We start from the raw sequence: 19,087 nt of genomic DNA, 5'->3' as shown, positions 1-19,087 counted from the left end.
TAAATAAATCAATACAGTATGGGGATGAGGTAGGTAGATAGATGGGCTGTTTACAGATGGGCTATGTACAGGTGCAGTGATCTGTGAGCTGCTCTGACAGCTGAGGCTTAAGGCTTGTGAGGGAGATATGAGTCTCCAGCTTCAGAGATTTTTTCAGTTCGTTCCAGTCATTGGCAGCAGAGAACTGGAAGGAAAGGCGGCCAAAGTAGGAATTGGCTTTGGGGGTGACCAGTGAGATATACCTGCTGGAGCGCATGCTACGAGTGGGTGCTGCTATGGTGACCAGTGAGCTGAGATAAGGCGGAGCTTTACCTAGCAGAGACTTGTAGATAACCTGGAGCCAGTGGGTTTGGCGACGAGTATGACACGAGGGCCAACCAACGAGAGTGTACAGGTCGCAATGGTGGGTAGTGTATGGGGCTTTGGTGACAAAACAGATGGCACTGTGATAGACTGCATCCAGTTTGTTGAGTAGAGTGTTGGAGGCTATTATATAGATGACATCACCGAAGTCGAGGATCGGTAGGATGGTCAGTTTTACCAGGGTGTGTTTGGCAGCATGAGTGAAGGATGGTTTGTTGTGATATAGGAATCCGATTCTAGATTTAATGTTGGATTGGAGATGCTTAATGTGAGTCTGGAAGGAGAGTTTACGGTCTAACCAGACACCCAGGTATTTGTAGTTGTCCACGTATTCTAAGTCAGAGCCGTCCAAAGTAGTGATGCTGGACGGGCGAGCAGGTGTGGGCAGTGATCGATTGAATAGCATGCATTTAGTTTTACCTGCGTTTAAGAGCAGTTGGAGGCCACGGAAGGAGAGTTGTATGGCATTGAAGCTCGTCTGGAGGTTAGTTAACATAGTGTCCAAAGAGGTGCCAGAAGTATACAGAATGGTGTCGTCTGCGTAGAGGTGGATCAGAGAATCACAAGCAGCAAGAGCAATATCATTGATGTATACAGAGAAGAGAGTCGGCCTGAGAATTGAACCCTGTGGCACACCCGTAGAGACTGCCAGAGGTCCGGACAACAGGCCCTCCGATTTGACACATTGAACTCTATCAGAGAAGTAGTTGGTAAACCAGGCGAGGCAATCATTTGAGAAGCTAAGGCTGTCGAGTCTGCCAATAAGAATGTGGTGATTGACAGAGTCGAAAGCCTTGGCCAGGTCGATGAATACGGCTGCACAGTAATGTCTCTTATCGATGGCAGTTATGATGTCGTTTAGGACCTTGAGCGTGGCTGAGGTGCACCCATGACCAGCTCTGAAACCAGATTGCATAGCGGAGAAGGTACGGTGGGATTCGAAATGGTGGGTAATCTGTTTGTTAACTAGGCTTTTGAAGACCTTAGAAAGACAGGGTAGGATAGATATAGGTCTGTAGCATTTTGGGTCTAGAGTGTCACTCCCTTTGAAGGGGGAGATGACTGCGGCAGCTTTCCAATCTTTGGGAATCTCAGATGATACGAAAGAGAGGTTGAACAGGCTAGTAATAGGGGTTGCAACAATTTCAGCAGATAATTTTAGAAAGAGAGGGTCCAGATTGTCTAGCCCAGCTGATTTGTATAGGTCCAGATTTTGCTGCTCTTTCAGAACATCAGCTATCTGGATTTGGGTGAAGGAGAAATGGTGGGGGCTTTGGCGGGTTGCTGTGGAGGGTGCCCAGGCAGTTGACCGGGGTAGGGGTAGCCAGGTGGAAAGCATGGCCAGCCATAGAAAAATGCTTATTGAAATTCTCAATTATAGTGGATTAATCAGTGGTAACAGTGTTTCCTAGCCTCAGAGCAGTGGGCAGCTGGGAGGAGGTGCTCTTATTCTCCATGGAATTTACAGTGTCCCAGAACTTTTTTGAGTTAGTACTACAGGATGCAAATTTCTGTTTGAAAAAGCTAGCCTTAGCTTTTCTAACTGCCTGTGTATATTTGTTCCTAACTTCCCTGAAAAGTTGCATATCACGGGGGCTATTCGATGCTAATGCAGAACGCCACAGGATGTTTTTGTGCTGGTCAAGGGCAGACAGGTCTGGAGTGAACCAAGGACTATATCTATTCCTAGTTCTACATTTTTTGAGTGGGGCATGCTTATTTAAGATGGTGAGGAAGGCACTTTTAAGGAATAGCAAGGCATCATCTACTGACGGGATGAGGTCAATGTCATTGATGACCTGGAGCCAGTGGGTTTGGCGACGGATAAGTAGTGAGGGCCAGCCAGAGCATACAGGTCGCAGTGGTGGGTAGTATATGGGGCTTTGGTGACAAAACAGATGACACTGTGATAGACTACATCCAGTTTGCTGAGTAGAGTGTTGGGGGCTATTTTGTAAATGACATCGCCGAAGTCAAGGATCGGTAGGATAGTCAGTTTTACGAGGGTATGTTTGACGGCATGAGTGAAGGCTTTGTTGCGAAATAGGAAGCCAATTCTAGATTTAATTTTGGATTGGAGATGCTTAATGTGAGTCTGGAAGGAGACTACACAGTCTAACCAGACACGTAGGTATTTGTAGTAGTCCACATATTGTAGGTCAGTACCGTCCAGAGTAGTGACGCTAGTCGGGCGGGAGGGTGCGGGCAGCAATCGGTTGAAGAGCATGCACTTAGTTTTACTAGCACTTAAAAGCAGTTGGAGGCCACGGAAGGAGTGTTGTATGGCGTTGAAGCTTGTTTAGAGGTTTGTTTGTAGAGTGTCCAAAGAAGGGCCAGATGTATACAGAATGGTGTCGTCTGCGTAGAGGTGGATCAGAGAATCACCAGCAGGAAGAGCGACATCATTGATATATACAGAGAAAAGAGTCGGCCGGAGAATTGAACCCTGTGGCACCCCCATAGAGACTGCCAGAGGTCCGGACAACAGGCCCTCCGATTTGACACACTGAGCTCTGTCTGAGAAGTAGTTGGTGAACCAGGTGAGACAGTCATTTGAGAAGCTAAGGTAGTTGAGTCTGCCGATAAGAATGCTGTGATTGACAGAGTCGAAAGCCTTGGCCAGGTCGATGAAGATGGCTGCACAGTACTGTCTTTTATCGATGGCGGTTAGGATATCGTTTAGGACCTTGAGCATGGCTGAGGTGCACCCATGACCAGCTCGGAAACCAGATTGCATTGTGAAGGTACGGTGGGATTCGAAATGGTCTGTGATCTGTTTATTAACTTGGCTTTCGAAGATTTTAGAATGGCAGGGCAGGATGGATATAGGTATATAACAGTTTGGGGCTAGAGTGTCTCCCCCTTTGAAGAGGGGGATGACTGCGGCAGCTTTCCAATCTTTGGGGATCTCAAACAATACGAAAGAGAGGTTGAATAGGCTAGTAATAGGGGTTGCAACAATTTCGGAGGATAATTTTGGAAAGAGAGGGTCCAGATTGTCTACCCCATTAAGGAATTAAGGAAAGAAATTGCACAAATTAACTTTTAACAAGGCACAGCTGTTAATTGAAATGCATTCCAGGTGACTACCTCATGAAACTGGTTGAGAGAATGCCAAGATTGTGAAAAGCTGTCAAGACAAAGGGTGGCTACTTTGATGAATCTCAAATATAAAATATATTTTGATTTGTTTAACACGTTTTTGGTTACTACATAATTCCATATGTATAATTTCATAGTTCTGATGTCTTCATTTTTACTATTTTCTACATTGTAGAATAATAAAGAAAAACCCTTGAATGAGTAGGTGTGTCCAAACTTTTGCTTGGTACTGTATATCGGTACACTCTTAATTTAAGCATTACGAAACGTGTATTCGATCAAATAAACCTCACTTAGTAAGTAAGCCCTTCGTTTTTTTCTTGACCAAATTCGACACTCATTGACCTCCATACAAAAACTCCTTGCTTGGTGGGCTAAACAACGAAAACATGCCACCTGCGGGAGGGAGACAGATGGGCCTCTCTTCCTTTCTGGAGGTTCAAAATCGTATTATAAACTTGGTGGTTCAAGCCCTGAATGCTGATTAGCTGAAAGCCATTATATATCAGACTGTATACCAAGGATATGACAACATTTATTTTTACTGCTGCAATTACGTTGGTAACCAGATTATTATAGCAGTAAGGCACCTCTGGGGTTTGTGGTATATTGCCAATATACCACGGCTAAGGGCTGTATCTAGGCACTCTGCGTTGCATCGCGCTTAAGAACAGCCCTTAGCCATGGTATATTGGCCATATACCACACCCCCTCGGGCCTTATTGCTTAAATGGATTATGGTTCAATTGTGACTGACTGACCTACAAATAATGACTAGTTATTTATGACACAAGCTTTCACTGTTGGCTGCAATGTCGAACAAGCCCAGTGGCACTGAGAGAGGGGGACGTGGAGGTGTCCTGTGTGCAAATATGTATTTGGTATTTTATTAGGATCCCCATTAGCTGTTGCAAAAGCAGCAGGTACTCTTCCTGGGGTCCACACCAAACACGAAACATCATACAGAATGACATAACACAGAACATCAATAGACAAGAACAGCTAAAGGACAGAACTACATATATTTTTTAAAAAGGCCACATAGCCTACATATCAATACATACACACAAACTATCTAGGTCAAATAGGGGAGGCGTTGTGCCGCAAGGTGTTGCTTTATCCGTTTTTTAAACCAGGTTTGCTGTTTATTTTAGCAATATGAGATGGAAGGAAGTTCCATGCATGTGATGACCATTTCCTTACTTATATCAATAAAGTTGTCTCCTCTTTGAATGAGTTAAAATAATGCCTCTCTCGGCACCTCTCCCAGTTTTTTGACGAAATTGAAAACGTATCAGTTATCCCTTTCACGAGGTTGGAGTAAAACAAAGTTCAACTACAACGGCGCCGGAGGAGATGGCAAACGTTTTACGGGCTCCTAACCAATTGTGCTATTGTGAGTGCTTCACATTATAACTTATTTTGTACATAATGTTTCTGCCACTGTCTCATGACTGTAAAGAGCTTCTGGATATCAGAACAGCAATTACTCACCTCGTACTGGACAAAGTTTTTTTCTGTACCGAGTGGACGCAAAGGATTTACTTCAGACACCGGACAAGGCCTAATCCCCGTCATTCGCATGAAGAAGAGACAGAGATATAGGGGTCGGTCAGGGTGAATTGTAAGAATCCAATGGCGAGCTGTTAACCCGCCTCTACCATCAGTCCTATTAGCCAACATGCAATCATTGGATAATAAACTGGATGAGCTCCGATCAAGACTATCCTACCAACGGGACATTAAAAAGGGCAATATCTTATGTTTCATCGAGTCGTGGCTGAACGACGACATGGATAGCATACAGCTGGCTGGGTTTTCCTTGCATCGACAAGATAGAACAGCTGCCTCCAAACAAGAAAATGCTCATCCAGAGACGGCGCTCCTAGTGGCCGGGGACTTAAATGCAGGGAAACTTAAATACGTTTTCTACCAGCCTGTTACGTGTGCAACCAGATAAAAAAAAAAACTCTAGACCACCTTTACTCCACACACAGAGACGCGTACAAAGCTCTCCCTCCCTGATTCCTGCTTACAAGCAAAAACTAAAACTGGAAGTACCAGTGACTCGCTAAATACGGAAGTGGTCAGATGACGCAGATCCTAAACTACAGGACTGTTTTGCAAGCACAGACTGGAATATGTTCCTGGATTCTTCCGATGGGATTGAGTACACCACCTCAGTCACTGCCTTCATCAATACGTGCATCGATGACATCGTCCCAACAGTGACCGTATGTACATACCCCAACCAGAAGCCATGGATTACAGGCAACATCCACACTGAGCTAAAGGGTAGAGCTGCCACATTCAAGGAGCAGGACTCTAATCCAGCTATGCCCTCCGACGAACCATCAAACAGGCATTACAGGACTAAGATTGAATTTTACTACACCGGCTCTGACGCTCATCGGATGTGGCAGGGCTTGTACACTATTATGGACTACAAAGGGAAAAACACAGCCATGAGCTGCCCAGTGACACAAGGCTACCAGACGAGCTAAATTATTTCTATGCACGCTTCGAGGCAAGCGACACTGAAGCATGCATGAGAGCACCAGCTGTTCCAGACGACAGTCTGATCACGCTCTCCGGGGCCAGACGGATTACCAGGACGCGTACTCCGAGCATGCGCTGACCAACTGGCAAGTGCCTTCACTGAAATTTTTCAACATGTTCCTGGCTGAGTCTGTAATACCAACATGTTTCAAGCAGACCACCATAGTCCCTGTGCCCAAGAACACCAAGGTAACCTGCCTAAATAACTACTGACCCGAAGCACTCACGTCTGTAGTCATGAAGTGCTTTGAAAGGCTGATTATAGCTCACATCAACACCATTACCCCCAGAAACCCTAGACCCACACCAATTTGCATACCGCAACTGGACTTCCTGACGGGCCACCCCCAGGTGGTAAGGGTTGGTGACATCTGCCGCGGTGATCCTCAACACAGTGGCCCCTCAGGGGTGCGTGCTCAGCCCCCTCTTGTAATCCCTGTTCACCCATGACTGTATGGCAAAGCACGACTCCAACACCATGAAGTTTGCTGATGATACAACAGTGGTAGGCCTGATCACTGACAACAATGACACAGCCTATAGGGAGATCAAAGACCTGGCAGTGTGGTGCCAGGATAACAACCTCTCCCTCAACGTGATCAGGGAAAAGATGATTGTGGACTTCAGGAAAAGAAGGGCCGAGCAAACACCCATATTCTCATCGACGGGGCTGTAGTGGAGCAGGTTGAGAGCTTCAAGTTCCTTAGTGTCCACATCACCAACAAACTGTCATGGTCCAAACACATCAAGACAGTTGTAAAGAGGGCACAACAACGCCTATTCCCCGTCAGGAGACTGAAAAGATTTGGCATGGGTCCCCAGATCCTCAAAAAGGTCTACAGCTGCACCATCGAGAGCATCCTGACTGGTATGGCAACAGCTCGGCCTCCAACCGCAAGGCACTACAGAGAGTAGTAAGTACGGCCCAATACATCACTGGAGCCAAGATTCCTGCCATCCAGGACCTCTATACCAGTGTCAGAGGAAGGCCCTAAAAATAGCCAAAAACTCCAGGCACCCTAGTCATAGACTGTTCTCTCTGCTTCCGCACAGCAAGCGGTACCGGAGGGCCAAGTCTAGGCCCAAAAGGTTTATTAACAGCTTCTATCCCCAAGCCATAAGACTCCTGAAAAGCTAACCATTTTATTTAAGACAGCATTAATCATGACAATTATCTAAGGAATAATTTTTCACTTCTCATTGACTTGGTGTAGAAACTCTGCTTACACCTGTTGTTTGGTTAAAGATATTCCTGCTCAATCAACACATGCCATTTTTAAAGAGTTCTGACATCGCTCATGTTCGGCCCTCTAAAACTTGTTTGGTAGCATTACTGTCTATCAAGAGGCAAGTTGCATCCAGTGAGTTGTCAATTTATTGGAATTTCCCATTTAAAATTGCAACAGCAATAATTCTACCAGACACCTATTTTGCTAAAAAGAAATGTCACTTTTCCTTGATGGGCAACACAGATTTGCCGATAAAAGGTGTTGTACATTCATTAATCTATGGTAAAACTGTGGTAGATATTAACATATCAACTCTACCATTAAAAGAACAAACAATACATTCATAAAAACAGAGAATATATACAATAACAAATAAAATAGGTGTAGAAGATCAAGGTATAGCAAACCAGTCTTCATTATGAGAAGTGACAACACAAAGAGAAATAAGAAACAGAAGAACAAAAAGGCATGCCTAGTTGAGGCACCCAGTCTTAGTGGATCAGTAATATTAGTCTGCCACACAGTCCATATTATCACAATTTGGATTAACAAATATTATGTAAAATAGCAAATAATATATTTTCATTATTTTAATATCCCTTCTGCAAAGTGCCAATCAACTCCAAAATTATTATTATTATTTTTTTATCTTCCTTTTCAGGCCTCTTCTTCACACTCATCCAAAGACTCAGAACCTCTCCAGGTCTTTGGGATGGCCAGGCAGGTCCTCCAGAAGGGCAGGGTTCCTCCTGTAGATGTAGGCGTTGGCATCGTCGTCCAGCTTCACCAGCTCAGCCAGCGAGGACACACAGGTGTCATGGTCTGTCAGCATCCCAGGCAGGCGGGATGCCGTTCGCTGGATGCGACAGGAACGACGGACTGGTGTCAGGAACTTCAGATCCTTGATGGTGCTCTTTTGCCTGGAACCACTTGCACATGCCTCACCGTCAATTTTTCTCTTAACACTAGAAGGGGGAAAGAGATGGCCAGCATTCTGTGATTAGTTGAAAGCCATGTCAGTTTATACATTTCAATATAGAGACATAAAGTAGTGCTGTTCTCCATGACCTCCAGAAGTTGCTATAAATGGAAGTGATGTTATAACAGGATTACAGCAGGTATTTTTAAAGACAAGAAATCTCACCTTTGCAGGTATGGAGTTGTCTTCACACTGTATTTCACCACCGATGTGCCGTCTGCCTCTGGTGTCGTCTCCATCAAACAGTCGTCGTCATGAACTTCATCAATATAACCCTTCCTTACTTTCTGCTCTGAAGCTCCCTCTCCTACTTCACACTTCACATCCTTATTCACAGGAGACTCATTCCTTTCTTCAAATTCCTTATTTGTCAGTCTCTCCACCATTTTCTTTATAGAGTCATCCCTTTTCTCATTCGGGTCTTCTAAAACAGAAACACCAATGAACATAACACGTTAGTACAGTTAACAAGTTCATCACTTACACGATTTGAGTCTGTGTTGCATAATTTGAATTAGGCAGACGTCAAATGAGCAGTAAATTTGTCTGTATTTGTGTTCGCTGTGAATGTAAATGCATTAACCACAAAATGTACCATCCACACATGCTGAGGGCTTCTCCAATGCATCACTAAGGTTGACCACAATCTGTGATAAGACATAGGACAGAGGCAATGAGGTTATATTTAAGAGTTTTGATGAATAAAACAACCGTATATAGGTTTCTTACATCATTCATTCTGACCTCTGGATCAACAGGAAGAAAATCTGTATCAGAGTTGTCAAGCAGGTCCAATGTCGTGTTCATTGTCAGTGGAGTTGAGGCACAGGCTGCCTCCTGTTCAATGACCACCTGGTCGTTTTTAAGCCAAACAGTCGGTTCAGGCTCATCAACAGGTTGTTGTGGCTCCTGGTCAACGGGCTGAGGTGCAACATTGGTCTTTAGTTGAGAGACAGCTGTGGATTCTGGGTGCACTTCAGGCTCTGGCTGCAGAAATGGTTTAGACTTTGGGGGTGCCACTGCTGATATGGGAGGCCTTTTCAGAGTCTTTCCCTTGGATGCCAGCCACTCTGCCAGCTTTGTCCTGGGAATCAAAAACATAACTTAAAACAATTTTGAGCACTTGACCTAAGTACCAAAAGTTATGACAATTTTCATAAATGTAATTTAAAAAATAATAATCGCAAACCTTCTCTCTTCAGCAGTCTCTGTGTTAGCCCTGTACTGGCTTCGGGTGCTGGCAACTGGAATCTTGTGAACCTTCTTGTCAGTTGCCACTGTTATCTTAGGCTTGGTGCCCTGCGGTAGCTCTTTCCCCTTAAATATCATGGCAGACCTAGTGGAGCTTGGGCGAGCTGTGGTAAATGGAGCAGTTCTGAAAGGAGGGACTGCAGAGTGAACGCCCATGGGACGGCGTATAGCTGAGACTGGACACTTGGAGACTGGAGGAGGCCCATTGGACACAGACTTGGATCTTGAGGGTTGACATGATTGGGGGGGCTTAAACGTGCAACGCCCAGGCAAATCAGCAACGGATTTGGACTTTGTCAAATTTCCAGGCTTTTGGCTCTTAGCTTTGGGCACAGCGGTCGTCGTAGCTGCTTTGCTTTCTAGCCCTCCCTCCAGGCCACTAGGCTTCCTGAAGGAGCTTATTTTGGATTGGACAACCTTGCCTTTGTATGCGCCAGGAACAGGTTTAACTGGGACGGTAGCTGGAGGCTTTGGGGCCTCTGCAACCAGCTTTCTCTGTCTGACAGCCTGTTTGGTGAGAAAGGCTTGGCTCAAGGTGTTGCGTCTCTTCGTATCGCCAGTGGTTGTTGCCATCACATCTTTCTGCTCCGTCTTGACCTTCTTTAGAGCATTCTCTCCCTTTCCCAAGTCCTCCTTTTTATTGCTCTTGGAATGCAGAGGAGCAGATTGAGCAGCCACTGTTTTAGTAGGAGCAGCTCTGGTAATTAAACACTTAGTGGATCCACTTGTTGGTTTGGCATTCTCTTTGTTGCCCTAATAATAGCAGACAGGACAAAGAAACAACACAGATAAATTAGACATAATACATAGATAGTCCAACCCCTAAACACTTGGGTGGGTGGGTGGGGGTTGTAAATTCAATCTGGAGTGCCAGTGTGCGTTAGTAAATTCAGAGCGTTTAGCCCTCGAACGATCAGAGCGCACACTGAACGCAATGGCAAGTTGATCGATACCAGGTATGAGCAGGAGGGTCGGGTCAAGCGGGTGGTGAAGGCCCAGCAGGTGTGGCATGCCATTATTGAGTCCCAGACTGAGACGGGTACCCCCTATATGATTTACAAGGACGCATGCAACAGGAAGAGCAATCAGCAGAACCTGGGCACCATTAAGTCCAGTAACCTTTGTACCGAAATTGTAGAGTACACCGGCCATGATGAGGTGAGGGCAATCGATTACCTAAACTGTTTGAACTACTGAAGCTGTCTGAAATTGCACCCTATTCCATATTTGGTGCACTACTTTTGACCAAGTCCACACCTGCTCCCTGTATCCGGGGCCCTGGTTGAAGGTAGTGGACTATACAGGGATTAGGCTGACATTTTGGACGCAATCTGAGACCAGCCTCGATTTGGTCCCGTGTGGCTCAGTTGGTAGAGCATGGTCTTTGCAACGCCAGGGTTGTGGGTTCGATTTCCACGGGGGACCAGTACGGAGAAAAAAAGTATGCATTCACTACTGTAAGTCACTCTGGATAAGAGCGTCTGCTAAATGACTAAAATGTAAATGTAAAATATTGATCCAAGCCTTCTGACCTCACAACTGCAGTCAAGCACCCAAGCTAACTGTCTAACGTTGGCTAGCTTGGTAACTACTTCTAGACACAAAATGAGAACACACCACACTGACCATTTTCCTCGCCCTAGCAGAGCTGGTTAGGCTGTTTTCATGTTATCCAGACCGTTGGTGACTGTGCTGCTGAAAATTTAATTACGTTTTTTCCCCGACGTTTACTGACACCCGCCATATTCAACGGGTGTTGAGCGTTCGTAAATTCATCAGTAATTCTGCTCTGAAATCGGATTACATAGCCAGAGAGAATTTACGAACGCACCCATATTTACCTTACCTTTTTTAAGTTGGTGTTCTTTCTTGTAACTGTGGCCATTTTCTTCCGGCACAAAAGGCCCTTATTGCCCTAAAAAAATATAAATATAGGTGATCAGTAACAGAGCTAGAATATTTGTGGGGAAAGTTTTTACAAGGAATTCTGATTCTAAAACGTACGTTTTTACGGCTAGCTGACTACATAACTAGCAGTTTAGTAACTAGTGATACTATGTTATATTATTAACGTTTTTCGACCGCGTTGGCTTGCAACCCGTAACGTTAGGTAGTTAACTGGAAACAGAGCGTAAGAAGTTGCTGGAAAACTATCAAGTCGGGTGTAAATTTCAATCCAGAAGGTTTAACTAGCGAACGTACCTTGTTATTGAATGTATTGTAGACAAACAAAGAGGAAAACCGACGGGCACAGACAAAAGCTAAAACGTCTCTCACAAAACAAACCCATTCAACTTTCGCGCTGTATAATGGCAAATAAGATTGGTCCGGATGTTGTCAGGGGAAACTCATTTTAGCCAATCGAATGTCTCGAGATGAGGTCATGGGACATTTTGGAGGAGGGTCTGGGCGGGTTAATCTGAGAAGGCATCCATCTGCACTTTTGAATGTTTGAACCATAATAGAATTCCTAAACTACTGGCTGCCTGCAACACCCCAGATGGGATAGGGAGGCATTTTATATACACTGCTCAAAAAAATAAAGGGAACGCTAAAATAACACATCCTAGATCTGAATGAATGAAATAATCTTATTAAATACTTTTTTCTTTACATAGTTGAATGTGCTGACAACAAAATCACACAAAAATAATAAATGGAAATCCAATTTATCAACCCATGGAGGTCTAGATTTGGAGTCACACTCAAAATTAAAGTGGAAAACCACACTACAGGCTGATCCAACTTTGATGTAATGTCCTTAAAACAAGTCAAAATGAGGCTCAGTAGTGTGTGTGGCCTCCACGTGCCTGTATGACCTCCCTACAACGCCTGGGCATGCTCCTGATGAGGTGGTGGATGGTCTCCTGAGGGATCTCCTCCCAGACCTGGACTAAAGCATTCGCCAACTCCTGGACAGTCTGTGGTGCAACGTGGCGTTGGTGGATGGAGCGAGACATGATGTCCCAGATGTGCTCAATTGGATTCAGGTCTGGGGAACGGGCGGGCCAGTCCATAGCATCAATGCCTTCCTCTTGCAGGAACTGCTGACACACTCCAGCCACATGAGGTCTAGCATTGTCTTGCATTAGGAGAAACCCAGGGCCAACCGCACCAGCATATGGTCTCACAAGGGGTCTGAGGATCTCATCTCGGTACCTAATGGCAGTCAGGCTATCTCTGGCGAGCACATGGAGGGCTGTGCGGCCCCCCAAAGAAATAACACACCATGACTGACCCACCGCCAAACCGGTCATGCTGGAGGATGTTGCAGGCAGCAGAACGTTCTCCACGGCGTCTCCAGACTCTGTCACGTCTGTCACATGTGCTCAGTGTGAACCTGCTTTCATCTGTGAAGAGCACAGGGCACCAGTGGCGAATTTGCCAATCTTGGTGTTCTCTGGCAAATGCCAAACGTCCTGCACGGTGTTGGGCTGTAAGCACAACCCCCACCTGTGGACGTCGGGCCCTCATACCACCCTCATGGAGTCTGTTTCTGACCGTTTGAGCAGACACATGCACATTTGTGGCCTGCTGGAGGTCATTTTGCAGGGCTCTGGCAGTGTTCCTCCTGCTCCTCCTTGCACAAAGGCGGAGGTAGCGGTCCTGCTGCTGGGTTGTTGCCCTCCTACGGCCTCCTCCACGTCTCCTGATGTACTGGCCTGTCTCCTGGTAGCGCCTCCATGCTCTGGACACTACGCTGACAGACACAGCAAAGCTTCTTGCCACAGCTCGCATTGATGTGCCATCCTGGATGAGCTGCACTACCTGAGCCACTTGTGTGGGTTGTAGACTCCGTCTCATGCTACCACTAGAGTGAAAGCACCGCCAGCATTCAAAAGTGACCAAAACATCAGCCAGGAAGCATAGGAACTGAGAAGTGGTCACCACCTGCAGAACCACTCCTTTATTGGGGGTGTCTTGCTAATTGCCTATAATTTCCACCTGTTGTCTATTCCATTTGCACAACAGCATGTGAAATTTGTCAATCAGTGTTGCTTCCTAACTGGACAGTTTGATTTCACAGAAGTGTGATTGACTTGGAGTTACATTGTGTTGTTTAAGTGTTCCCTTTATTTTTTTGAGCAGTGTAACTTATAAAAATCACTTACACAAATGACCTAGGTCAATACAGTAGCATGTAAGCAAATCACCAAATTCACTATTCTAAATAAGTTCCTCCATTTGAGAGAGAGAGAGAGAGAGAATTCGAAAACAAACCCGATTTTGACAAACTCCAATATCTACTGGGTGAAATACCAGTGTGCCATCACAGCAGCAAGATTTGTGACCTGTTGCCACAGGAAAAGGTCAACCACTGAAGAACAACCACCATTGTAAATAACCCATATTTATTTTCTCTTTTGTACTTTAACCATTTGTACATCATTACAACACTGTATATATACACGTAATGACATTTGTAATGACTTTATTAGTTTTGAACTTGTGTAATTTTTACTGTTCATTTGTTTATTTCACTTTTGTATATTATCTACCTCACGTGCTTTGGCAATGCTAACATATGTTTCCCATGCCAATAAAGCCCTTTGAATGAGAGAGAGTGAGCTCTATTTGTATGTCATCTGATCACAGCACCACCTGGAGTTTGCTAAATGGCATTGGCACTTGGATTGGAACCGGTGCTTTGGTCAGATAACATTAAAATAGAGCTCTTTGGCCATGCAACACCAGTGGTGGGTTTGGCTTTGAAAAACTTTAGGTTACGACCTTAACCCCAGTTCTCTGATAGTATGAGTGAGGTATTTCACTTATGGGATATGTCCCCAGCGTATTCGTCAGAAGCCTTTATTACACTACGTCAGCCATGATTGTTTGGACGTCGAGACGTGCGTGTCGGGGAAGGGTGTCCCTCCTACCCTATAAAAAAGGTCCAACGCAGTGTATCTGAGTCTTTCAAAAATAATACAGGAGTCAGTATACCCCATAAGTGAAATACCTCACTCATACTATCAGAGAACCTGGGTTACAGTCATAACCTAAAGTTCTCTTACAAGTATTAATTTCGTTATTTCACTTATGGGATATACTGACCCCTGTATTGCCAGACAAGCTTATCCTGACGACCGACTGCCCTGTGCGATGTATCACACAAATGGGCTTTGCCCCTCAGAAGATCCTACACATAACAGTACGCGCCAGGGTCAGTGCAGTGACATCGAGCCTATAAAACTTCGCAAATGTATGAGGTGAGAGAAATATCTTGGATAGATATGCCCTTAAATAAAGCCCAGGACGTAGCCATTCCTCTAGTGGAATGAGCCCGTAGGCCAGCAGGAGACTGAAGACCCTTACTTGTGTAGGCCAAAGCGATAGCCTCCACTATCCAGTGAGGGAGGCATTGTTAAGTGAGCGCTTTACCTGTGTGAGGTTTCGCCCAGGAAACAAAACAACTGATCACATTTTCTAAATCCCTTAGTCCTGTCCATGTAGATGCGCAGAGCACAACATATAAAACCGTTGATATTCCAGAGAGAAAAACAGTGGGGAATAAAAAGCTACCAGCTCAAGGGGAAGACATATCAAAGATGGGTTAATAATCTTTGGGATAAAGAGGAGTTAGGCCGCAATGATACCAAATCACGTGTATATGTGAGCAATAAAATGTGATTTGATTTGTTACTGGGTGCAAATTGTGCGTGAATGTCACTTACACACTTGGCGGAGGCCAATGCTAGTAATAGAGCAGTCTTAAATGAAGCATCTTTAGCTCCACCTGATTCAGGGGCTCAAAAGGCTGTTGGCATAGAGCATCCAAAACAATTGATAAATCCCATGACGGGGCAAGCTGTTTGGACACCGGACTCAAACGACATGCACCCTTCATAAAACAGGCAAGAAGGGGGTGTTGACCCACTGTCGTGCTCCCAAAACTCACATGACAAGCCAAAATAGCTGCTAGATATACCTTAATAGTAGAAAAGGCATTTCCTTTTTCTAATATTTCCTGTAGAAACGACAGGATTACTGGGACAGAGCACTGGAATTGCACTGTCTGTGATTTAGTGCACCATTCCTCAAACACTCAGACCTGGAGAAGAGACCCATCGTTGAAACCCGCTCATATTCAAAAATCCAAATAACTACTAAAGCCGATGCCATCAAACCTAGTAGCCTCAGGCATGTTTCCAAAGAGACCAGGTTCCTTCTGCTAGGCAATCTTGTAAAGTTATTCTATATTCCACTGAAAGGAAAGCTTTGAATGATACAGAATCTAGGATTAAACCTAGGAAAGAGATTGTCGGCGTGGGAATCAGAACACTTTTTACTGTGTTTATTCTGAAACCTAGAAATGTCAGGTGTTCCAAGAGAAGCTGACTGTTGTAAGACCTCTTATCTCGATTGCGCGCACAGCAAACAAACATCTATATACGTCATCGGCCGAATGCCCCTCTGAGTGGGGCTATGGCTGCCTCGGTACACTTCATAAAAACATGAGGTGACAGTGAGAGGCCGGAAGGGAGCACCAGAAATTCGTAGATTTCACCTTGAAAAGCAAAACTGAGAAATTTCCTGTGAGAAGGGTATATTGAGATGCGAAAGTAAGCGTCCTTCAGGTTGACGGATACGAACCAATCACCTGGGCACACAGAACGTAGCAGAGCAGTGTGTCAACATTCTGAATGTGTACTTTCTCATGTGCCTGTTCAAAGCACGTAGATCTAGGATCAGGTGTATGGCCACCCCCCTTTTTTGGAACCAGGAAATATTGAGTAAAAGCCGCAGAGGCTTTGCTCAGGAGGAACATTTCTTATTGCCCTTTTCCCTATTAGCGATGTGATTTCCTCCCAGAGTACACGCGGTGATTCCCCCTGAGCCTTAGTGTATATGATTCCCTTGAATCGAGGCGGGGTGAAAGCGAATTGCAGTCTGTATCCCCTGTCTATCGTGCCCTGTACCCAGCTTGACACTGTGCATGCTTGCCAGTTCTCTGGGTGGGAAGGGAGGCTTCTTAGACCAGGGTCTCTTAGGGTCTAAGGTTCTCTGCTGCCCTGGGCTCGCAGCCTGGTCGAGGGGGGGGGGTCGACCTGCTGCAGCCTGGGCGAAGGTGTGGCGAGGCACAGGGCTGTATCTTCGTGGGCTTCACCCTGCCTCTTTTTTCTCCTCACACCGTTTCTGTATCATCTTGACAGTGGGACCGGAAAGGCCTTTAGGGTCTACTGGAGCTTCCAGGATCTACAGCTTCTCACTATCATACACCGTGGATAGGTTGAGTCATTGAGCCCTCTCCTGGGATATCATGAGCCCCATTGCTCTTCCTGACGCCTGGACAGCGGCTTTAAGCAGACGCAGGTTGAGGTCTGTGGCAATAAAGATCTCATCCCATAGACCTGGCTCCAGTGTGACCACTAGCTCTTCCTGTAGCTCAGCTTGGTATGCCGAGAGCATGGAGGCAGTGCTGAGAGCCCTCACCGCTGTGGCGACCGACCTGTAGACCACCTCTGTCACAGAGGGCTGGAAGCGCTCATACTTGGTTGGTAAGTTGGGGCCAGTCAAGGTCATGGAGGACTTCTGGCTGGGGTGTAGATAGGAAGCCACAAGGGGTTCGATGGGGGGCATGTGGGCAAACCCAATCCCCACCATGTCAACACAGTCCAACTCCAACCCACCTTGGACAGGGTTCTTGGAGGAGAAAAATGTTCTCCAGGTACGAGTAACCTCCTCCAGGCAATTCTGGGAAGACTGGTAGAAATTGCCTGGCTGCCCGTTTGGCTTTGGGTAGCATCTTACCCTCGTAGCGGGACGTAGTGGTCTCTGCTACTGCAATGGGCCAGGGAATCACCAGTTTATTCACAGCGCGTTTACACACGTCCTGCAGGTCCACACTGAGAACTGGTGGGGATGACACCCACACTAGCCGTCGCTCCACGATTCCCGGTGGGGATATCCATCGCCTTTGGTGAGCCATCGGGGACGCCGGCCCCCATGTTAGGGTCCTGTCGACTAAGGCTAGTTTGGCGTGTGCTAGCCTGCGACAGAGGCTCTTCACAGTGAAGAGGGCACAGTGTGGACAGGAGCCGGGGAAATGCTAAGGCTACCTGGGCATGTTGCAGCCCAAGGCGAGCAGAGCACACCAATATCTTGTTTCCACAGGAACAACTTTGTGCCCAAGTATTGAAAACAGGGGTGGCAATAATTGTTTTTGTATTACTTGTTAAATATTTCCCCCTTTAAAAAAAATATATATATATATATATATATATATATATGTATTTTGCTAATTTTTATCAAAAGGTTGGTGACAATCATTTTGGATCTGACAGTATATCCAAATTCCCAGCCAAAACATTGAAAACCAAATTACTGTAAGATGCCCCCCTTGCCCCTTCTACATCTCCTTCAGCCAATTTCTTCACCTGAAATTACAACGCAATTAAGGTGTATCATACATAATGAAAGCTCATACATTCTAAAGGCTATTTAAAAAGAAAAACCATTAAGGATTTGATGAGACAAACCTTGCAGAACTGATTGAACACTCCTATTCCAAAACAGCAAGTAGCAAAAGATCTTTCAGGATGAACCAGCAGTAAAAGTCCAGCACCTATGGCTCTTCAGTTGACATATTGGAAGCTCCTTTTTGTCTTTGGGACGCAACATTATTTTGGGATGGCATGTCAGTTACATGGGTGTTTGACGCAACTCACGCTCTAAAAAGATGAATGCTTAATACAGCCAACCTTTAAACCAAGGCATCCTACCCACCACATTTGATTGACAGAGCACAAGCCATAACTAGGCCAGGCTTAACATTGTTTCAGAGAAATGATCACGAACAAAAGAACCGTACACTGCGTTTTATATTCCACATCAAGGGTCATTATTGGAAGATCATGTCAAACTTCTAGTTATACTTGCTAATTTATTTAATATATATATTTTTTTTAACCACAGACGTTTCTTCGACATCCTCATGATGCAATTCTAACAAGAAATGTCTAATATTCAGAAATTGTGTTTAGCGAAAAGTTCTGACAAGTCTTGGATCTTGAGGAACCTGGTGACCCATTTAGAAAAACTTGGTCACATTTCACAGAAAAGGAACACAAGTACCACTACCTACCTACAGTTGAAGTCAGAAGTTTACATACACTTACGTTGGAGTCATTAAAACTTGTTTTTCAACCACTCCACAAATTTCTTGTTAAACTATAGTTTTGGCAAGTCGGTTAGGACATCTACTTTGTGCATAACACAAGTACTTTTTCCAACAATTGTTTACAGAGATTATTTCACTGTATCACAATTCCAGTGGGTCAGAAATTTACATACAGTAAGTTGACTGTGCCTTTAAACAGCTTGGAAAATTCCAGAAAATTAATGTCATGCTTTAGAAGCTTCTGATAGGTTAATTGACATCAATTGAGTCAATTGGAGGTTTACCTGTGGATGTATTTCAAGGCCTTCCTTCAAACTCAGTGCCTCCTTACTTGACATCATGGGAAAATCAAAAGAAATCAGCCAAGACCTCAGAAAAAATGTTTTGTAGACCTCTACAAGTCTGGTTCATCCTTGGGAGCAATTTCCAAATGCCTGAAGGTACCACATTCATCTATACAAACAATAGTATGCAAGTATAAAC

The 19,087-nt window shown here is 45.0% G+C and overlaps 1 protein-coding gene across 2 annotated transcripts; it reads right to left on the bottom strand.

The window, feature by feature from the left end:
• Window positions 1-7,381: 7,381 nt before the first annotated feature.
• Window positions 7,382-11,822, bottom strand: LOC106603543 (cytoskeleton-associated protein 2). 2 transcript variants are annotated; one of them, XM_014197376.2, is made up of 7 exons: window positions 11,686-11,822; window positions 11,330-11,398; window positions 9,422-10,236; window positions 8,962-9,316; window positions 8,828-8,879; window positions 8,398-8,656; window positions 7,382-8,218 (listed from the first exon to the last, which is right to left on the bottom strand). In XM_014197376.2, the coding sequence occupies exons 2-7, from the start codon at window positions 11,366-11,368 to the stop codon at window positions 7,942-7,944; spliced, it is 1,797 nt and encodes a 598-aa protein (XP_014052851.2). In that variant the 5' UTR covers window positions 11,369-11,398; window positions 11,686-11,822; the 3' UTR covers window positions 7,382-7,941. The 2 variants fall into 2 exon arrangements, with proteins under 2 accessions (XP_014052851.2, XP_014052852.2); XM_014197377.2 differs by having other exon boundaries at window positions 8,977-9,316.
• Window positions 11,823-19,087: the final 7,265 nt, after the last annotated feature.

Source organism: Salmo salar, chromosome ssa04 (genome assembly GCF_905237065.1).
Source record: "Salmo salar chromosome ssa04, Ssal_v3.1, whole genome shotgun sequence".
Classification (NCBI taxonomy): domain Eukaryota; kingdom Metazoa; phylum Chordata; class Actinopteri; order Salmoniformes; family Salmonidae; genus Salmo; species Salmo salar.
This window is presented reverse-complemented; position numbering and strand designations above follow the sequence as displayed.